General features: G+C 41.4%; 1 protein-coding gene across 1 annotated transcript in view; it reads right to left on the reverse strand.

The window, feature by feature from the left end:
• Window positions 1-21719, reverse strand: part of ST8SIA1 (ST8 alpha-N-acetyl-neuraminide alpha-2,8-sialyltransferase 1) — a 129511-nt gene that overhangs the window by 57522 nt on the left and 50270 nt on the right. Inside the window, exon 3 of the mRNA XM_063357760.1 lies at window positions 2358-2467. Coding sequence (XP_063213830.1) covers window positions 2358-2467 — 110 coding nt within the window. The remainder of the gene's footprint in view (window positions 1-2357; window positions 2468-21719) is intronic.

Consider the following 21719-nt stretch of genomic DNA (forward strand, 5'->3'; position numbering starts at 1 on the left):
CAAAAACCATATGAATGAAAGAAAAGAACAAGGGCAAAACCTGGCATGACATTACATGTAGGCTGCAAAAATATTTAAAGATATTACACAAATTTATTACAAAAAAAAAAAGAAACGTTATGCGAGTCACTATTGTGCTCTTTCTCTCTCAGCTCTTAGATGATAGAAATCAGATTTATAAAAGATCAACTAAATTCTATCTTCCACCCGCTATAACAATATTTTCTCCTAGTGGTATATTAGCTTCTAACCCAAAAGAACTGAAACATTTTCCGTAAATATGGCTGCACATCACTAATACAATACAGCCTGCAGGCAGCTACTGGGATTTTTGCAGGATTTTCCATGTCACTTATTTCCAGTTCAAAATAAGTTCTGTCCAGATAACGGTTGCTTTACCCTCCCTGGACAGAAAAGGATCTTTCTGATCGAGCTACACCAACCGCTATTTTTTTTTTAAAGTTTCTATTGTTTTTGTTACTGATTGCTCCTACAGCATTTCAATTTCCCATTGCATCTAGATAATATTACCATGGTATATACCCCGCCGTTTCTTATATTTAGTCTGTGGAACACCTAAGGAGTTTTGCAGTTACGGCAATCAGCACACTGCCTCTCTCCCCCTGTGCCTCACATCTTCTCTTCTGTGAACACTCTAAGCATACGTTTCCTTTTGCGTTTAGTTTGCTGTATTTCTTTGCTTTAACATTAAAGGCATTTCTGGTCTTTGAGATGCAAACCAGAAATTACAGTAATACTGTTTGGTTTGCAGCAAATTTGTATGGATTTGTAATAAGCCTTCAGGATCTAATAGGGAGACTTGTTAAAGTGGGTGTTCATTATGCCTCCACCTCAAAACTCAAAGAAACTTAATTTCTCATCTCTTTGGGAGCATTCCTCCAGTTTCTCCCCCACAATGTTTTTCTTGTTCATGTTTAACAGGGAGGAACTAATTTCTGTCTTTCTTCCTTAAAGAATGCAGACCTAGAAAGTGCCAAATTCAATCACGAAAGCAGTAGCTGGTTCAGCATCCCTCCTGACAGGTTCTTATAACTTCAGGAAAGCTGGAGGGAAACGTAATGTGAGGAATCCCACAAAAACTGCATCAGGGAAAGAGGTCTGGCCTTTCCTCAGACAGTGTCCTGGTTTGAGGTAAAAAAGAACGAACTTTCTGTTTGGTAATTTTACTTCTTAGCTAGGCCTCTTTGAACTCTGAAATTAACAGCATGTTGTGCAGAAAACAGTTCATTCTCAGAATGATAAGACCAATGTTTACAGTTTGTGCCAAGGAATGGTACGCAGAGAGGCTCTTGCTTACACTTATTGCTATAACAACCAGGGTCAGCTAATTTCGTTATTTGCCCCATTGGAGGGTTGGAAGGAGAGGGACACAGAGGGGTCCCACCTGCGGGGAGGAGCGGACAGGACCCAAAACTGAACAACAGGGGTATTCCATCCCATCTGCCCCACGCTCAGTATAAAAGCTGAGGGACCAAAGGGTCAGCTCTCTTCCTTCAATGGCTGACGTCTGAGGAAGACCCTGTCTGTTCATCTGCCTTTGGTCCCGATCCGTGTGTTCCTGACTCCACCTGTGGAACCCAGTTCCCACCCGCCGCTGAGTCCAGCCTGGCACTTTCCCAGTGCCTGCCAATGATGTCATCCTGGGAGCTTAATACGGTTTTGTATATACTGTATCTATTTCATTATTTTCCTTTTTTTTTGTTACTAATATTTCATTAAAGTAGTTCAGTTTCTTCTAAACTCATAAATCTCTCTTTATCTCTCCTCCTCCTCTTCGTGGTTGGCGGGGGGAGCATCTGTCGCCGGCCATTGGCCAATTTGGCCAAAACCACAACAGACAGTCAGCCAGAAATCAGTCTTGAGGGAAGAAAAACACAGGAACGTTTTAGCTTGTTCCCGCTCACTTCTTAAGCCTTGCCCCATAAGTCGGTATTTACCCAGCTTGAGTGCAGTGGGTTGCATGTGACGGCATTTAGAGTTGCAGAGGACAGAGCACACTGCAGGATGAGACCCTGCCTAAGCCTGCATGATTAATGGAAAAAGCAGCTCTTCGGTCCCTCTCCGTGACACTGCACAATCTGTCCCAACCTTAACCCATCATCTGCAGATTGCCCCCCCACAGCACACACATGTGCAGAAGCCAGTCAAAACTCTCTTTTTGCCCCTCCTCACGCTTTTACCCAAATCACTTGTGCAAAGCATCCTGCAAAGGGGTGGGATGGTGGGGGGACACAAGGCAAATTATAATTGATTAATCGCAACTGAATAGCTTTGAAAAGTCCGAGACTTAGCAGGGGAGGGGGGAAGACAATGTGTCATTGAGGTTTCTGTCTTACCGCATGACAAAATCTGCTTGATCTATTTGTTTGCCGCAGCCGCTCTTTTTCAGGATCCCACCGTTTCCCACCACGGAGCATTTCTTCAGTGGCAGCTGGAAGGGAGTAGCCTAGCAACACAAAACAAGGAGCAGTTATACAGAGGAGAACACACGCATCTTTGTAGCAGCCGCTCCTGAAGAACCCGGGGAGCCGGCAGGGCTTAAAGTGATGAAAGAAAAGCAAGAATTAGGAATGTGTGTCGGGGGGGGTGGAACATACAGAGATTAGCTGGTAAGGAGACATAGGACAGTTCTTATCCCCATTCCCCAAACCAGGATGCAACAAACGTGATACAGGAGATAACACCATCTCTGCAAATCCAAAATTGCCTGAAGTCCTGATGCACATACTGACCAAGCCAGGCAGTCAGGTCAGAACGAGCCTTCTAGCCAAGCTGCAAGGACACAAGGGAAATAAGACAACCAGGAGGAAAAAGAAAAAAAGGAAAAAAAAAATGCATGAAAGTGACCTTCCTGAGCTGATACACAAAAGGCAGCCCTGGCAAAAAAAGGAAGGAAGGAACAGCGAACAAGGCGATGGCAGAAGGGTACTGGGAATCAGGAGTCACCCTGGCTCCCTCCATGCTTGTGTCTCTGGGACGGGTCACTCCAAAGCCTTAGGCAAAAATATTTAGAGCTTGATAGCAGCTCCTTAAAACACTCAGCTGCCCAGACACAGCATAAATTAAAAGTAGAAAGGGACCATTTTAACTAAGGCGCTCTTGTGGCCGCTTAGCAGGGCATAAAAGTGCAAGGTCAAATTGTCGTGCTACCCTATGCATCAAACACAGAAATAAATTAGACCTGTGTAGTCTTTCTCATTCCAGAGGATCTCAAAACTACGGGTGGGACATCTTCCTGTCAGCCCCAAGTCATTCACCTTTAGTGAGGCTGGGACGGTCATTTAGACAGCACACACAGTGCATCAGTGCAGCCTAGCATATACATATATAAAAAAAAAAAAAAGGTGGTGAAAAGACGTGTGAATTTAAAGCAGTGAGATTTAGTCACAGAATGGAATTTGTCTACAATACAAGAGTTAACATTCTTCTCATGCAAAAAAATTGTGCAGGGATTTATTATTTATCAAACCTGTCAAAACCTGACTTTGCAGTACAGACAGAAGTTACTGCACAAGCCTCTGAAAATGCAAATGCCACGGTGACAGGATGCAGCATCACAAAACAATTCTCCTTTCCAGGAGGACAATGTAGAACGGCGGCAGCACTTGTCCTCACTTACATTGCTCTGAAGAGCAACATCTAACATTGCATCACGTATTCACCAGGCATTACGACAGCGTACATGGTCCAGAAAATAGACTCAACATAATAGCACAAACTTTGTATGTGTTCGGATTTATTTCTAATGTCTTATTTCTTTTCTTCCTTGGATTTATTTGCTTTATCTTCTTTTCTCAGAAAACTAGATTCCATTCAGCTACTATAAAGCCACAACCTGCTTTCTAATGAAAAACACTAAAGCATTTTGCTTATCCTAACTCTGGATTAAGATATGCTAAAGCAGAAAAATAATTTTTAGCTCCCCAACGCCTGGCCACCGTTAGGAACCCAGTGATAGCACGGTGGAGCAATGCTGGGTATACAGCTGCATTCTTGTCCTGCATCTGCCTTCTCAAGAACATTTTTCAATTTACACAGTTATTGAACTAGGAGCATATCTTCAAATTCAAAGGACATCTCATCTCTGAGGTGACCCTGACCAAATGAGAGCTCACATGCTCAGTTAGGGGGGGTGGATGGGTGCGAATCAGAGGAAATGTAGGAGACAGAAGTTTTATAAATAACAGTACCTTTCTCATTCAAGATAGATCAAAGCTCCTTCCAAGAGAGCTAGTTACACAAAGGCAAGGCTGTGACAAATCACAGGCAAAGGCAGCAGCCACTAAATCTTGATTTCAGGAGTTGTGGTCACACCATGACATAAATTATGTGACTTTAGTACATATCAAGTGACTTGAGACCCCCTGATGAGACTCCTAAATAAACATTTGGGAGTTACTAAATGCTTCAAAATTCTGCGCGTTGCAAACAGCTTTTGATATTGCTCGGGATGACTTGCCGTCCCTCAAGGGAGGCTTATATCCTGTTATGCTCAAAGATTATAATATTAGTTGTCATTTGCATACGTACTTTAGTTTCCAAAAGCATGTGACGCTTTGAAACTCTTGTCCTTCAGAGAGTCCAAGAAACAAAAGAACAAGATCAGGGCTGCCAGGGTGATTTGAGGGAGCCAAAGGAAAGTAGAAGGGGCAGATAAAATCGCCACGGTGGTTGTCCCTCTGACTAACCTCTGAAGAAATCCACTCGCTCCATGGGCATAGGAGAAAAACAAGGCTAACCACAGTTCCCTGTGAAAAGCCACCACGCCCACAAAAGCCCGCAGAAGCTTTTGCCTCCCCGATCAAAGTACTGAAAATTCAGGACATGGCACGGACATCAGACAGAGTCTACATCCCACCGTTTAGCTTAAAACATTCAAACGTTCCAAAAGACCATACTTACAAACTTTCTAGAGACCTAGAAGCTGCTACGCAAGAGACCTAGTTCCAGTACCATAATGGCAGCAGGGTGTCTAAAGGCCTAAGGATTAAGTGACCTTGCTGCTTGGCAGGATTACAGCCGCTTTTAGCTTAATGAAGAGCAATTGCTTAGGATGACATGGGAAAAACTTGTATTTGTTATCTTGCACACGACTTTTCTTCAAACATTTAACTCACAGCTCTGTATTACCGCTCAGACTGCGGGAGCATTTCAGGAACTCTGCCTTCAGCCTGTTTGCTCAAACAAACTGCCTGGTCATATACAAATCATACAAGTCTTCAACACAAGTGTTGCCCGTAAGAGACTATGAAACATTTGGTTTCCTTTGGCTCTCTGCAAAAGGCATTTCTCTTTTCCCTCTTCCAAAGGGAGAGGGTCCTGGGCTTCGAAATTGCTGGGAAATCACCATCCTGCAATCTAGTTAGCAGCAGCAGAGCCAAGCCGCCGCAGGGGACGTTAGCGCGGATGGCACGCTTCCCTCCGCTCCACAGCCAAAGGATGGTCATGGGACAGAGAGCACAGATAAAGGTGCTCAGAGGCTCTTCAAAGCTGAAATGCTGTGGGCTTCATTCTGTGACTTCCCATAAGCGTTCAGCGCATTCCTTCCTTTGGGCTGCCCAGCATATGAGGTGCAGACAGGTGCAGACAAGCAAAATTGCAGCATAATTAACCAAAAGGAAGCTCCAGCCCTAACAGGCAGTAGCATTACTGAGACTACTACTGGCTTCCCACATCGCTACTGGGCTTTCGAGATGCTTCCCTGCATCCTCTAGCCGTTCCTACTGCTGGTTTATCAGGATATGCACTGTGGATTTAAGGTTGAATTTAATATTTAATTAATTATCAAAAACTTGGAGTTATTTTTTTCCTCTAAGGGTAAAAAACGTGATCTGGTGATCTGCCTTCAGATTTTTTGAATGCTATGTTGGGGTTGAAGGGTGAGAAGAAATACTACAACTTGCTCCAGCATTAAATCGGTTTTACTTTTTTGTAAAATAGACTTGGGCGTTACTTGTAATTTCAGTAAGAGGTAATTTTCAAGCAAGACTGTTATATTTTTAAGGTGATGGTGCTATTTGGAGATAATACGACACGGTAAACCCAAGTTTGCTTCTAGGTTTCTATTACTGGCAAAATATGTTTCACGGGGCTTATAAAAACGTTCTCACGCTTTCCCTCTTTACCTCCCACAGTGTAACTCTTCGCTAGGCAAATTGTCAGTTCATAGTTAACAGCATATAAGTTCTCATATTGTGGGGCCCCAGCTGTCATTTATGCTAAACGCTCACAAAAAGCTCAGTTGTTTTTCTCCTTAGACTTGTAAGCTGGCCTGAAAAATACTGGCTTTGGACTGTAACGTTGTAACAAAAGCATTTCCATTAATATTAGCTTCCTGAAATTCTGTTATTTTCATTGTCAACACACTTGTTATTTTCTTCATTCATAAAATGTTAACGAACAGTCGGAGTCTTGTGGGTGGACTAGAAAAAATAGCACGGCATCAGTTCATCTACTGTAACAGAGAAAATGTGAAAATAAATTACCAACTCACCTCCATTTTTAAGCAGTCATTACCATAGGATTTGCAAATACTGTTAACTAAAAACCCCTTGCATATTGGAAATAAGCAGGATGAATTCCCTTTAAAAGTAAGTTTCAAATGATTTTAAAAAGGATTTTACAAGGTGGTTTTTAAAAGGCACCTGCAAACAAAACCAAAGATGGAAAGGCCCCGTTGTCTCGTTTTCCCTAGTTTAATACAATGAAACTCCACTGATAATCAATGAAGATGTTCTATTTCATATTCATGTAAATGAAAGAAGAACCTGCACATCCCCCTGTGAATTCAATGACAAATAAGCACACAAAGCAATAGATTAAAGACTCCCAGTTGAATATGGGACTAATTTAACAAAGCATCTATCCAGCAATTCACTGATTAGTTTCATCATTCACCTAAGTAGAAATAAATCATTGTCATCAGTTAAAAGAACACTACACAGTACTAACAAAATATAATTTATTTTAGATAATGCTACTCTAATTCACTTCCATTTCATTGTTACGTTGTTAATGCATTAATTTTTGCCCACTTCCTGCCAAAGACTTTCATCAGCAACCAAGTTCTTCCTGGGAAAACAGGAAAAATTACAGTATTCAGCCTCTGCTTTAACGCTGAAGATGTCAAAAATGTTGAAAACACTGAGAACATAAATTAGAATAAAACGTTTTCTTAAATAAGCGTTTTGAATTTGCAAGAGATGCTGTGATTTTACTGTCCCTTTTGAGAAGGCAGCATCCTGATGAGAAGGGTGTTGTTCTACTGATTTTCCCATGGAGACACCAAAACCCCAAGAGCTAACGAGAAGCCAAATTCAGCTCTTAATAAAACATCTTCTTGCACCTTTGCATAAGGAAGCAGCTGACACTTTAAAGGGTAAGTCTCTGCGTGTCAGCCACAGGTAACATGGCATTGGTTTTTTACGCTCTCAGACATGGCAGGGCGGCAAATGCTCCTTCTTCATTGTTTACAAATCATCTTCGGTCTGATGGGCCTTTTGTTCCTCCTACGAAGCTGTCGAGACGTGACAGCTTGACGGCAACCGGCTCCAAAAAACATCCATGTCAGGGACGGCATGTTCTCTATAGGGAGATGTGGAAAGTAGCTGTGGTTCCCTGCCTTTCGTTCGCTCCTCCCCACCAACCTGCTCTAGTCCTGCCCTGACCCGGCTACGGGAGCCCAGAGCAAGGAGAAAGGTAACGAACACCACAGCCGCTCCTCCTAAAAGAGAGAGGTCTCGTCACCCCACCTCCTGCACTATGCCACCACGGGCAGACAACTGACGTTCTTCTTTCTGTCCTTGAAATTGTTATTTTCTTGGGAAAATAACTGTTTTCACCAAAAAATGCTTAGGGTTAGGGTTTCTTTAGTGAAAACTGAAAATTTTGAAAAATAAAAGGTGGACTTTTTTTTTTGCAGAAGATTTCCTTTAAAATTGGGTGCACTGTTATCTAAAAGCTGTTGCACGTATTAATTCATAACTTCAGGCATTTTCTGTCATACACCTATTCTCAGCCTGGCCTTTCTGTTTGTAGTTATTGACTGAAATAACTGCACAACGTTCGAAATACCTGCACAAAGTCTGAAATGCATTTAAAATCTCAACAATAACTCACATCTCGCACACAACGTCTGTGTGTGAGTGCTGGAAAGGGAGAAAATCCTTTCCACATCATAAGTCTTGAGCGAATGTTGTGGGGCTGGAAGATGCGTGCATTTTAACATATTGATTAACCCCATTGATACTATCCTGGCAATTTACTGAATGCCATATAATTCCTAAATTGTTTTGTGTTCACACAAAGCCATATTACAAAAGCACTTTATTGAAACTGTTGAAAGCTGTATTTCGCATGTGCAAAATCTTTCAGAACCGCAATGTACGTTCCACTGAGACTTGCTAAATGTGCGTTAGATACAACTCCTACAAAACTCCCTGTATTCCACTAATATGTGAAATAACGCGTGAAATGTAAGCAAGAAGCAAGCCAAAACCCCTGCCTCTATGTGAATGCTGTCGCAAAGGAGAGGGATACCTGCACAAAGTCTGAAATGCATTTAGAATTTTAACGATAATTTACATCCCGCACACAACGTCTGCGTGTGAGTGCTGGAAAGTCCTGTAAGCACACTTACGGTCATTTTGTGGAACAGACCAGAACGGAGCCCCTGCCAGACTGATCCCAGGTCTGTAACGCACCGCCCTTTTTGTGTATGGTAATTCTGAATACCAATAAATAAGCTGAGCATGGTTTTTCAAATTCTGGACTCGGGTATTATCAAGCCCCGATATTTGATTACAAAGCAATTATTACAGGAAGAAACTGTGACAGTGACAAACTATGAAACCCCACTCGGAGATAAGAAAGAGATCACAACATGAAGCTCCAGCTACCTCCTTCGGTTTCTGTTTTTTAAGTTTCCTTGCTCCGCAGAGGCACCGCCAACTAACAGTTTTTTGAAACCCGAAGCTCACTGGTTGCACAAAAGAGAAGTGGTTCAGACAGGGCAAGCTCCTCTGTAGTACCATGCAAGCATGTCTCAGTCATGCCAGCAATGGCTTTATCAAGGATTGAAGTGGAATTAAACATTCGAGCTCATGTAAACTTTGTGCTCTTCACAAATACGTACTTCAGGTGGTATTGTTTTTGCACGAGATTAACACCTCGTGAAATATTTTACATGGGGACACAGGACTGCAAAAGATCACTTAGGAGACTGAACGCGTTCCTCTGCTGCTGCAGGAAACCCTCTTCTATCCAAAAGGATACACGGGGTATTACCTGCAGAGCAAAAACACACACAAAAAAGAGAGAAAACTTTGCAACATACCTGCATATTCACAAAAAACACGGAGTACCAGTAACTAGCTGGCAGTCACTTTTAGTTCAAGCTGTACTTTAAGTAGGAACTTCAAAACGGTACGCTCTCTAATAGCTTTCCACCCAGCATGAAGTCGCTGCAAGTGAGTACTTGCTGTGAATTAAAAGAACATTTCAAATTGCTTCTGTGGCATTTAATTCAATGGAATCAACCTTCATACAGCCAGGACAGCACAGTGTGGGGATTATGGGGGGGAAAAAAAAATCACATTTGGAGATTGTAATAGTTTATTTTAGAAAACAGACTATCGATGGTGTATCATAAACAGTATTTTAAACAATAAATACTCTGGGAATGTGAAGGGAATTCTCCTTGGTAAGACGAAGAGACATTAATGGGTGGGAAACTCCAGAGTTCTGGAAGGTTTCTGGATCCACGCTTTATGACCTGCAATGCACTAGGGCCCTAAACTTTGGATTAAAAATGATAAAAAGGAAATATTGTTTCATGATTTGGAATGTTTCCAAATTTAAAAAAAAGAAACTCAGCCTACTGGGGGTCAGGAGGGTATCTCTCATTCTGGAAGATGTCATAGCTTCCAACACTTTCACAACTGGGAGGCCTCAAGAAGGGCTTGAGCTTCCTTACAAATAGCTGCATTTAGACGTTCCTTGGAGCAAGCCGGTCCCACGTAAACTCTACAAAATGGAAAAATCATGTACAAATTCCTTGACAAGCAGCTTGACCAGAATTTGTAAATAAATGCCTCCGTTGGCTTCCCTAACCACCTTCTCATACACTTGGATAACTCACTTTTTATTTTTTTCTTTTCCAATCCTGTGTGATAAGAAGGATAAACTTTCATTCACAGGTCAGATCACTAAACTATGCCAACAGCCATAGGAAACACTCAGCAAATCCTTCCTTTTACCTGACCACCTGCCATCACCAGCTGCCACAACGAGCCGAGAGAAAAACACCAGCCATTGTGTGGGACTCTCAGCCCCTCTCTGCTTTGCCCCCGCCTCCAGAGGCAGGTACACAACACCCTCCCACTTAGATTTCAGCTGACTCAGACTTTTACGCTCACACTGTCCAGCATTTACACACCAGGCAGCAACTCCGCTCCCAGTTCACTGGCACTCAGTGGCAGAAAGACATTCAGACACACCAGGTATTCCAGTGGTTATTCAATATTGCACTGCTCTGAATGCTTAGCAGCACCCCCTTATCCTTTTGGTCTGAGAGGCCTAACTTGCAGATTCTGCTTTTGAACAGTTTGCCCATCCTCCACTTTTTCCCCGTTCCTTTCTTAATCTGCCCCAAGACTGAGCAGAAGAGAAAACACAAAGTATATCAAACTCTATACACCAGGGTTGTGTTGATACAATGCTCGAAGCTTAAGTCAAAAAAAGTGCATCGAAACATTTCTGAATTTTGACTAGATATTTCATGGAAACAAAGGTAAGCACAAATCGAGGAGGGGGGGAAACTGTTTTTAATGTCATGCGTGTCTATTAAACAACAAGAGTAGTTACGATTTTATGAGAGTTTAATGAGTTCTTCTGCAGGCCTGGGAAAATGCAGTATAAACTTTTTAATTAATCCATCTCCTGTGTTGCAGTGTACAATTTCCTACCTGAGGAAGTTACTGTATATACGCGCATGTTTTAACTTTCATGCACAAAAGTCTTTGTTAAAGTAAATAACTATTATATTCCAGTTAGAGAAACGCAGACAGAAAACCAATAATATGATTGCCCAGTGACAATGTCCTCCAGTTCTGACTGTATTCTCTTCCTCAGCGATTTTAGGATGGAAGAACAGCAACAAGCTGCAACCGAAACAGAACAGGGAAAATTGCAGGGTATCTGCTTACGTGTGCCCGGTGTTAAGAATACGTAGAAAACGAACTCTCATATCGAATTAGCCTCTTGTGAGAGCACGGGACAACACACAGTCAGCAAAGATAGGAAAATATTTGGAAATTTTGCAAGACCGGCTATTGTTCAGTAAGGGATACTACTCACTTATTTTCCCAACTGTACAAAGGATTTCTCAACACAGTGGCATATATGTGCAAGGTTATAGCCAGGACCAATCCACAATCAAACACACAGTTCCTAAGCATTTTAAGATCAATCCTAACCCTGCAGAACTGATGCAGGATGAATGTTTCTACAATGGCACGAGCACCTTACAAATAGTTGTGAAATGCAACAACAGCCTGCGCCGAACGTGGGAGGGCGTAGGATACAACTAGACGCAGGAAGACTCTGAAGATGTCAGAAGACCTATATGCATGTATGTGGTTAATTTACTAAAAAGCTCATTCAGCTAGAGAAACACAAAGTTCCGTAAAAGCTTATTGGTAGCACACAGTCTATGCAATAAATCAGGTTACTTTCAGCTCATAAAAAATATAAAGGGCTTCCAATTCTACTTGTCTAAAAGACAATAGCACTTAAACAAAGGAATGGCTCTCTGAATCCCTGAGGGCCCGCTGATCCCACTGATATGAATAAGGAGCTACAGCAAAGGAAATTAATCAACTTATACAGGCACCAAAATATGGATTTTGTTATCATGTGATAGATACCAAAGTTTAAAGCTTTGGCTTTTATTTTTCAGGCTGTCTTAAAAGCAACACACTCCCATTTAGCTAGAATATTAAACAATGAGCTTCTACAAGGAAAAGATCCCCTAATCAAAAAATATTTCTTGCCTTTGCTTTATGTTTAAATAGTTCAGAGGAATCAGTGACGTCTATTGAGAATCACTAGTTAAAAAGACATCAAAGACAACTAGCGAGGATTGATCTCTCTAGGAAATTTGCAATTAGAGTGTGAGTGGAGTTTAAACATGGAGATTGGTTTCTGGCAGCATGGAAGCACTGTTGACTTTCTTAACACTCACAGATATATGTTTTTTCTTCTCTGTTAATGAGAAAAAATAAGCCTCTTAAGAAAGCTTCACTTATCTTATAGATAAAGAGGATATATCTATTTTAAGTCATTTTAGACTTTGAAAATTCCAAAGTTTACAATACAGATGCAGATTTATTTACCAGTCTTTCTTTCAGTAAAAAACAAAACAACTCCCTCTGATTCCAGTTAGTTAAATGCAGATGAATAGCAAAGGGAACCACAACAGAGAAAGGTTACCTAGGAAACATTTTAGGGGCTCTAGTGTTTCGAGGTGTTTAGAATAGTTTGTGGGTAGTGACTGGATTGAAAAGCCTTATGATATTGGGCTGCACAGAAACCTTAAAAAAAAAATCCAACATGTAATATCATCTTACAGACACAGTGGGTTCATTTAAATGCACTAGTGAATCAGATGAAACTACGGCATGAATCCAGAGAAGTGAGCAATCACCATTTTTCCCCCTCCCATAGCACACAGTCAAACCAAATACATAAAATACACTAAGAAATAAGAAACTGTTTGAGGAATCAATAAACGTACTCAGCTCCAAAGACCCATTCTGTGTGGGCCAGGTCAGGAGCCTGCATCAATCTGTATCTTACATCTTTAGCCTGTCCTTCATCCACAAGCCTAGATGGCATGTGAGTTGGCTCATGTAACTAACAACACAAGAAGAGTTGACCCACAAAAGTTGAAAAGCAAATAGTAGTATGCAAAGAAAATAACACAAAGAATTTTAAATACTGCACTAAAGCAAGGGTATAGGTCTTCATTTAGAGTACTATCTTTCTTTAAGGCAGTCTTTCTCTAGAGAAGTAGAGCCAAGATTAAAAGACCTTTCTGAAAAGTACAAAAGGTGGTTAGCAGCATAATAGGATTTACATATAATAAGTGACAACAAAATTGTTTAAAAAGGAATGTTTATTAAACAAGGAAGTAACTAGAGAAAAGTGCAGTGTCATGTAATGTCACGTCTAAAGGTTAGGAAGACAGAAGTATAGAAGTCCAGGGAGGCAGAGGGGAAAAGCTGTTACAATTACAGAATCAATGAAGTTTTCATACATTATTTGTTTTTTCTGGTAATGAAAATAAAACTCCCTAAAATGAATAGCCTTTCACACAAAGGCGTGAGAATAATTCATGAACTTGTTTGAATAACTTATCATAAACTGATTTGAATAAACAACAATAGTTTCTGTATCAATAATAAACCACTTAGTCATATAAGATTAAAATGGGGAAGTGTCATTTCATTATATAATGGTGTATGTTCCCCAAAAAGCAAACAGAAAGTGTCATTTGTTGCAAGCCTACACAAAAGCTCATTTGGGGCTAGCTCCTCTCCTGGGAGCACAGCGAACACAGGAAGCTAGATTTCAGGGACACAACCCAACCTAAGACTGAAGTCTCAGTAATGCCGTGTACCTATCAGAAGCCGAAAATTAGAAGCCAAGTTCCATTGTGCATACGGAGGCAACTGCAAACCTATTGAAAGGCAACACAGAACAAAATTAATTTCACATAAAGGGACGCTTTTTTTCACTGACTTGGTTGTTCCCTTGGTTTTAGCATCACATGATTCAGGTAATCTAATCCAACTCCCCCGCTCCAGGCAGGGTCACCCGTTAAAAGTGGTCAATGTATGCTGTTCCTTACGTGCTTCAGTGTCTCTGCATCAGTCAGGCAGTCTTTGACTGCAACTTGCTGGCCTGTTTCGCCGACCGCAGCCGCTCGGGGCCCGGCGGGGCACAGCAGGCCCGGCCCCGCCGCCTCCGCTGCCCGCGGGTCAGCACCCTGGTCAGCTCCGGCCGCCGCCGCCGCCGCTCCCCGGCTCCCCGCGACGCCCCCCCGGGATCCCCGCGGCTCCCCGGCTCCCCCCGAGGCTCCCCAGCCCCCCCGGGACCCCCATCAGCGGCTGTCAGCCCGCAGGGATGGTCCAAGATACCCGCCGAGATTATTTCGGTTTGCATAACGGAAAATGCTAGCCTTTGGGAGCCGGTTTTCACCTGAAGAACTGCCGCAATAAGGAACGGGGTACCTCTATGAGGCAGCGCTTCACACTTCTTCATACCTTGATTATCCTGTTGCTCTGAGCAAATATTCTCGACGGCCCATTTTCAACACATCTTGTTCACGGCATTCATGTGCTACTCCCCGTTCCATTTGATCTCTCTTAAGAGACACAATTACATTTCCGTTTGATCAGGAAAAAAAAATCTCTTAGAGATATAATTACATTCACTAAGCTAAGAGGTTCAAAAAATTACGTGCTGTCCCGTGTCAGAGGTTGCAATTTGGAAACGACAATGTCGAAGTTTTAATAAGCTGCAACTCTCTTCTGCCAGCGGAAAAAAAACCCACAGAAATCAGAGTACTCAGTAAGACATCATATTCTTTTTTTTCTTTTTTTTTTTTTTTTTTAAACCTATTGTCAGACCCTGGGAATAGTTTCTCAGCTTTCTGTTAGACTAAGTTAGTTAAAACTAACTTTATTTTTCACTGAAAGCTATTCCAAAAGCAAAAGCAATTCCAGGGTAAACTAATGAACGCCAAGATGACTCACTCAGTAGGAAGCTATTAACATAACAAGAAAGCACTGGATTGATTACTCCCTCAGTGCTAAGCGCTACAGACCAGCAAACTTCTCAAGGTCTGGAAGGCTTTCCCTCCACTTAGCTTTTGGGGCCTGCTTCAGCCTCTTTCAAACGCTAGGCTGGGGAGAGAAGTTTCCTAACAGTAAACACTTGAGCCTTGTGACTTGGAAGAGGACAGTGGTAAAAGAGCAAAGGACTGGGAGTTTAGCAGTGGAGAACACCTGGGTCCCCAGTAGGGATAATAGTTCATTAATTAGCCTCATGTTGAAGCCGCTCTTCAGTGCTTGCTACCATATAACACCAACATTCAAACACAACTGACAACCGTAGCTTACATATAGCATTTTTAAATATGTATCCTTGCAAAACTTGTTTCTCTGGCTAAGAAAACCACTCCGGGCTCTGCTTCTTGAACTCCTTGTACTGCTTTATTTTTCATCCTTTTACAAAGACAGAAGTCATCCAAGAACTGCCGTGACCTTCCACCCTTTGAAAACTGACTGGTCTGATTTTGATACTCCCCAAACTTAATCTTCTAACTTTTCCTTTAGCGTTCTTTATTCACATGAGGAATTTCATGGAAAAAGACAGCACAGGCTGGTTGTTGGCTTTTGATAAGACATGTAACTGTCCTCTAGTTTCATCTTCCCACGGTATCTCTAAGTTTATTTTTAGAGCTCTCTCAGACAGTCAATTAAAGACAGATATTCAAGTGGTGTTGCTCTCCACTCATGTCTGGATAGCCTTTAAAGGGCAGACTTAGAAAAAAATGATTGTAAAATGACATTGTGAATGTTGTACATTATATTCCTTCTCAATTGTATCCAGCTAAAAAATGTCACACTTAAAATACAAAAGATGCTTTTCCCCCTAGGGATATAATCTCTCAAAATATGACCTGTGATTAGAATGTCAGATTAGGGTCTTTTCTCTTTTTGTATTTTTTATGATCATTAGTAAAGATTCTGCAGAAGTGACTACTTAGATCTTCCATTCTTGTGCTGGTCTCCTGACAATGCCATTTGTGATACCTGGAAACAAAAGGCTATTAGACCATTCCACTGTAACAATCAATTTAACAACAATACTGTGCTTTTTTTCCAGTAAATGAGGGTGTAATAATTTCAGACTACGCAGAGGACAAGTAGATTAAATAGATTTACAGCCTCTCTCTTCTAATTACATTTTCATGCCTCTCAATGTATATATGTACTCCTTTTGCTGTGAACAAATGTGACTCCGCTTGCCTCGGACGGCCAGGGCCTACATTTTCTCATGCTTTAACAAGGCATGGAACGTTTCAGGTATTTACTTTCATTGTTTCTACCACCAACACAGACAAGTTGGCCTAATATATGTAAAATATCCATAATAAAGCTTATCTGCCTAGTACATCTCCAAGGTATATAGTCAAAAGCCATGGTTGCTTTAACTGTACAAGTCATCCTTTGCATACCCACTTGCAGAAGGAAGCTATTTGCCAAAACATAACAGGCCAATGCAGAAGTGCACCTTTACATAGAGGCATATGTGGTGGCACTAGCATCCTGCGACCACATACAGAACGACAGTTGTAATGGTCATAATGCATCCCATGGGCTAGCGCTGGAAGCCACATTTCTGACCTGTCTCATTCTGTCACACTGAGAAGAGTACTTTCTGAGAAGCAGCTTCACCAAAGACAAATTGCACTTGTTTTGAGGGCAGGAGGCTAAGAGCAAGCAAAAGAGGAGGTGAACAGAGGGGGTCTTGTGCTATCCCCTGTCAAAAACATTGCTGATATCACCAAACTTTACCTCTGTTATCAACTATGCTTGCTCCCTGGATTAACAACACTTGTTTGGTATGAAATAAGATCAGTTGGGCTGTCATCTTTATTGAAGGTTAGCGTAGAGATAACCTGGATGCCCGTGACAGGTTTACTAAACCAGAGGCCTCTTGTGAGAAGGATGGTAACAACCTAGGAAAGGTAATGGTCCTTCTTGAGCTGGACTGAAAGACCTGCAGGCTTCGACGACAGAAAAGGCAACCTGGAAATAAAGATAACCCGCCAGCACAAGATTGGAAGTCCCTCAGCCCCTTGGAAGCCTAGCAGAGCAACAGCACTATATAAAACTGCCTGAAGAGTCTGATAATAGGGATCAACTTTACTGTATAGAAGTTCACACGTGTAATACCTTCTTTTCTGTCCCTTCAGAAATCAGATTGGTTCGTTTCAGTGTTAAATCCCAAAGTGAAACCTTACCAGAACTACTGAGTCTCATGGAGTTTTTGCATTAAAATCTTGGAACCCTGTGAAATTCATAATCTTTCCAAATTAAATCAGGATTCAGCTGAAAAATTTATGGATGTTAATGAACTAATGGCCTGCATTTTTTGTTGACAACAAAGTCTAGTTGCAAAGCTTCCATTTAAGCAGTGAAAATTTTCACCGAGGTTTCATTAAGCCTGAAGAGGATACTTGTAGATACAACTGACTGGCAGATACTGCACTCCAAATTTGCAGTGAAGTGAAGAGGAGGTTGTTTTACAACACCGTGCTAAAGATAAATTAGCAATGCTTCTACATTAGAATTCAAAATGGGCAAGTCTTTCACATCGAGCTTGGCAAAGCTGTGGGTCACAGGCTACAGTATTTTGTTTAAATCACTTCTCCCACTCCTACTTAAAATTCAAACATCCAAATTCACTACATCAAGGAAATGCCACAGCTCCATTGAACTTGCAGTAATTAATATGTAACGGGACTCTCCACAGCTCACTGCATACCCAGAGATCTCATCCCACAACAAAGCAAGAATAAAACTCATGTGCTTCAGAGTAGGTGCCATAATCTGTCAGGTCATCCAGGGGCTGAGAGAAAATACCTCCTCAGACCTCTCAAGCCTCAGATATTATGAATGAGACTCATTCCCAGCATCATATTCCCCCATTATGGTGCCATTGACAAACAAGTTAGCCATCCTCTCCTGCTTTAGGAGTTTTTATCCCGAGTGTACTTGCCTGATTGATAAGCACACAAGTTGTTAAAGAGAGAGAGAAGCTGCAGTGTAACTCCTGCCACAGCCTCATGCCCAGAGAAACCTCATGAAATGCCGTTCCACCCAGGGTTGCAGCTTTGCCTCACAGAAACCTCCCATGAATATCGCATACAGTCACATCCACTATCTCATGGTACAGTTAACTTCTCCACATACGCCTCTCTGCCTCTTCCTACTGAGTGGCCCAGGGAATAGCATTTCATACATTGTGTCAGTAAAAGGTGAAGAGATACCTTTTCCAAGACCATCGCATAGCGGGTTGCAAGATTTTGGGCAGCCAGCACTCAGCATTTGTCCCTTTCTCTCTGCTGCCATGCACAAGAAAGTATTCCAAAATGAAGACACCGAGGCAGACAGACAGAAAGACAGGTTTTTAGCTGAGGCCTGTAGATATGGTTGACATGAAGGACAGACCTCTAATGCAAAAGCTCACACCTTAGTCAGGTAAAAAAAAAGCTGTTAGTCCTAACCACAAGCACGTGTACATATGGAGAAATATCAAGCCGTAACAGGAAGGGTATTATACTGGGTCACCTTTTTCCTTGGTCACTTATTTTTTTTGGTCGTTTACTGCCAAAGTGCCAAATGATGTAAATTTATATCCATATATATCACACACATATACCTATAAAGTGAGAGTACCATGACAAAAATGCAATTGTAGACTGTAATGGCTGGGAATAAGCATTAAATAGGGAAAATTACAATGAATCAAGCTAAAACAACAAGCTTCATAAATGAATAAAAAGAAATACTGCAACGATTTTGCAATAAACATAACAGAAGAGCAAATTCTCATTGTTGACCCAGCAGATGAGGTAATATCCTGCACAGCTGATCGGACACCCAAGAGATCCCGACTTTCATTGTCTCTAAACGCTGATGTAATCTATATCCATTTGCACAGACGGAGCAATGCTTTAAATAACCTGAAGCACAGAAGTAAAGAAGCTCAGTCATTCAATTAACAGTCCAAGCAGCCATGAGCATAGAAACAGAAATTAAAATATTTTCTCCATGGAATCTATATTTTTCTACACTGAATTGGACATTTAGGATAATGGCTAGCATTTCTCAGCATTCTGATTGCAATCATTTGTGCTTAATTGTTCATGCGTTTCAATGATTTGGTAAGGTAATATATTTTATATGTCTTGTCTGCGTGGCAGACCCACGTAGCAAACTTTCTAAAAATCAATGTTTTAAGCCACAGTGATCTATTTTGGTATTGGATAGTTCGATGGGCAAAGTCAGCAGTTCTATTCCAACATTTATACTTCTGGGGATGGTGGAAATAAGATGTATTTTGGATGCAATAATGAGTTACTGGAACTCATTATACCGGGGTAGGGTGAACGCTCCATCAAAAGGAGCCTTTTGTATTCACATGCAGCAACCGAGCCGTGGCACAGTAACTGCAGCCTTGTAGCACTACCATGCTGCAGGTGAAGCACGGCTACTGTCCTAGACTGAGAAATTGCCAGGTGGAGCCCTACTGCTTGAGTTACGGGGGAGGTCAGGCTGGGTCATAAGAGTTCCTGCTGCCTTTAAGCCTGCTGCACTGGAGGTAATGACACAGGGCACCGTGCGCCTGTAGGTGCCAAACTATCTGAAAAAAAACGTTAAGTGCGGCTGATAGAATAATAATCCTCAGCATACGTATGCTGGGGATCAGACCTGCAAGCAGCCTTTCCATGGCACTCCAAGCACAGGCAATGGGGAATCCAAACCCCAGAGAACCTATGGGCTGCAATATAGCCTCTACTGTAACTGATTTATTTTCTGTTTTTCCCTCTCAAATTAAAGATCCTGTTCTCCATTCAAATGAAACGATCACAAATGATTCCTGACAAGTCCCAGGAGAGTGGGAAGAATATCAATGCACAGTGTAAATTGCTCTTAACACACCGCCAAAGTAAAAAAATCATTCTGACTGAGCTCCGTTTTTGCAGAGACAGCGTTTTTCCTCCCTCGACTAAGTAGCTAGACATCTGTTGAAGGTAAAACATAAAGATATGGCAATCACAAGGCAAATTTTAAAGTACAAAACCGTGTTTTTTAAATTTACTCCTTCTGACAGAGATTTGGAGTACGCTGCCAGGAAATGGTAGTTAGGCATATGTTAGTGAAATGAAAGGCTCTGAACGGATAATTTCCGAGAAGATGCTTTTTGAGAGAGAACTTCCATGAATTCCGCGGGAAGGCTACTCATCAAAGCCACACACATACCTGTCACGTTTTTGCAAGTTATACTGTATTTACTTTCCTTTAAAGTACAACAGTATATGGGATGTTGACCTATTTGCCAGAGGATGGAAGAAGCTTCTTAAATTTACAGGTAAAAGGGCTGTTAAGTGACTGATTTGGATTGCTGTCAAATTAGGAATGCTGCACATCTTAGATTTTCTGCATTTACTCAAGTTTCAAGGATATTTCAAACAAAATAATTTTATACAGTTTCCAAAAAAACTGACCTATAGAGCATTAAAATCATATCAAATTCAATTTAAAATGCCACAGACAAATATCATCACAAAATGTTAACTGAGAATGGAATCCGGGTAGTTTTGTGATCTAAAAAGATCAAAAAAACCCACATAGAAACAAACGGAGAGAGCAAAAGAAAGAAACTGATAACTTGCCTATGGTCTTAAATCATGGGTTGGGGAGGGGGCTAACAGGAGGGGATACTGCATGTTCAGAAATGCAAGAAAAACATCATTACAAAAATAGCGCAATGCCATAACGGAGAACTTCCCGCTGCAGAAACATTCAGAAAATAAGTATCAGCAACAAGATTCTAATTATGGAGGATTAAAGAAAAGATAATTCAGCTGAAGGTAGGTAAACCCGAACTAATCAAAACTCCCTGAGTGCATGTCTAGTCCTTATGAAGAATCATCATTTCGCCTGGTATTGCCTGTGATTAGTAAGTACCCTGCCTGTTTCGACTTTACGTTTCCTCATGAAATTTAGCAACTAACCAGTTACATTTCATAAGTTGGTGCATCAAGCATAGGATATGAGCTTAAAGTCCACCAATCTGAAAGGAAAAAAGACCTTTTCAGGCCAGTGAACCTTGTGAAGTCCTCTTTCACCACTGAGTTATACTGGACAAGACTGGAAGCTTATTGACTTAGATCAAGCAAATACAGAATGTACCAAAACCTCACCTGAGCATTAAAAACCTCTAAGAATTGTGCACTGTTTCCTTCAGACATTGCAAACCAAACTTACAACCTATATCATACATGTTCATTAAACTGGAGCTCTGCTCTAGCTTCTGCTCATCACCTAATCACCTCAGGTAACTGTTTCCCCACCCATAACACGGAGAACAACAGTAAAATCTGTACTGTGGGGTCTGCAGAGAAACAGTGCCCTACAACAGCTAAGCTTATCTTGCTTTAATAAAAAAAAATATTACCTCTCCTGACAAAGTTTGTTTTATCTGTGTTCTTATACCGTCAAAGCCACAACAAAGCGATCAGATTAACAGGAGAACATTATTACTATGAGGGAAAAAAGACATCTAGACAACAAAGGAATAGGCAACAGCAAAGCAACCGCAACCCCTATCTGACACCAATCACGAGCAAATCATTTTACAGTTGCAAAAATGACCATGAAAACCTGTAATTCATTTCTAGAACATTTTGAATTTCACTCCAGCTGTGCAAATTACCCCAGTATCGGACTAATGGAGCAGCACTTAGGTGGAAGGGGGTTGTCTCATCTTTATGTAGGATTCAGATCCCCGCAGCAGGATAAAACAGAGAAGGCAGGAGAGTTACGCTGCTGTGGAACAGG

The sequence above is a fragment of the Chroicocephalus ridibundus genome, chromosome 1 (genome assembly GCF_963924245.1).
Source record: "Chroicocephalus ridibundus chromosome 1, bChrRid1.1, whole genome shotgun sequence".
Lineage (NCBI taxonomy): Eukaryota > Metazoa > Chordata > Aves > Charadriiformes > Laridae > Chroicocephalus > Chroicocephalus ridibundus.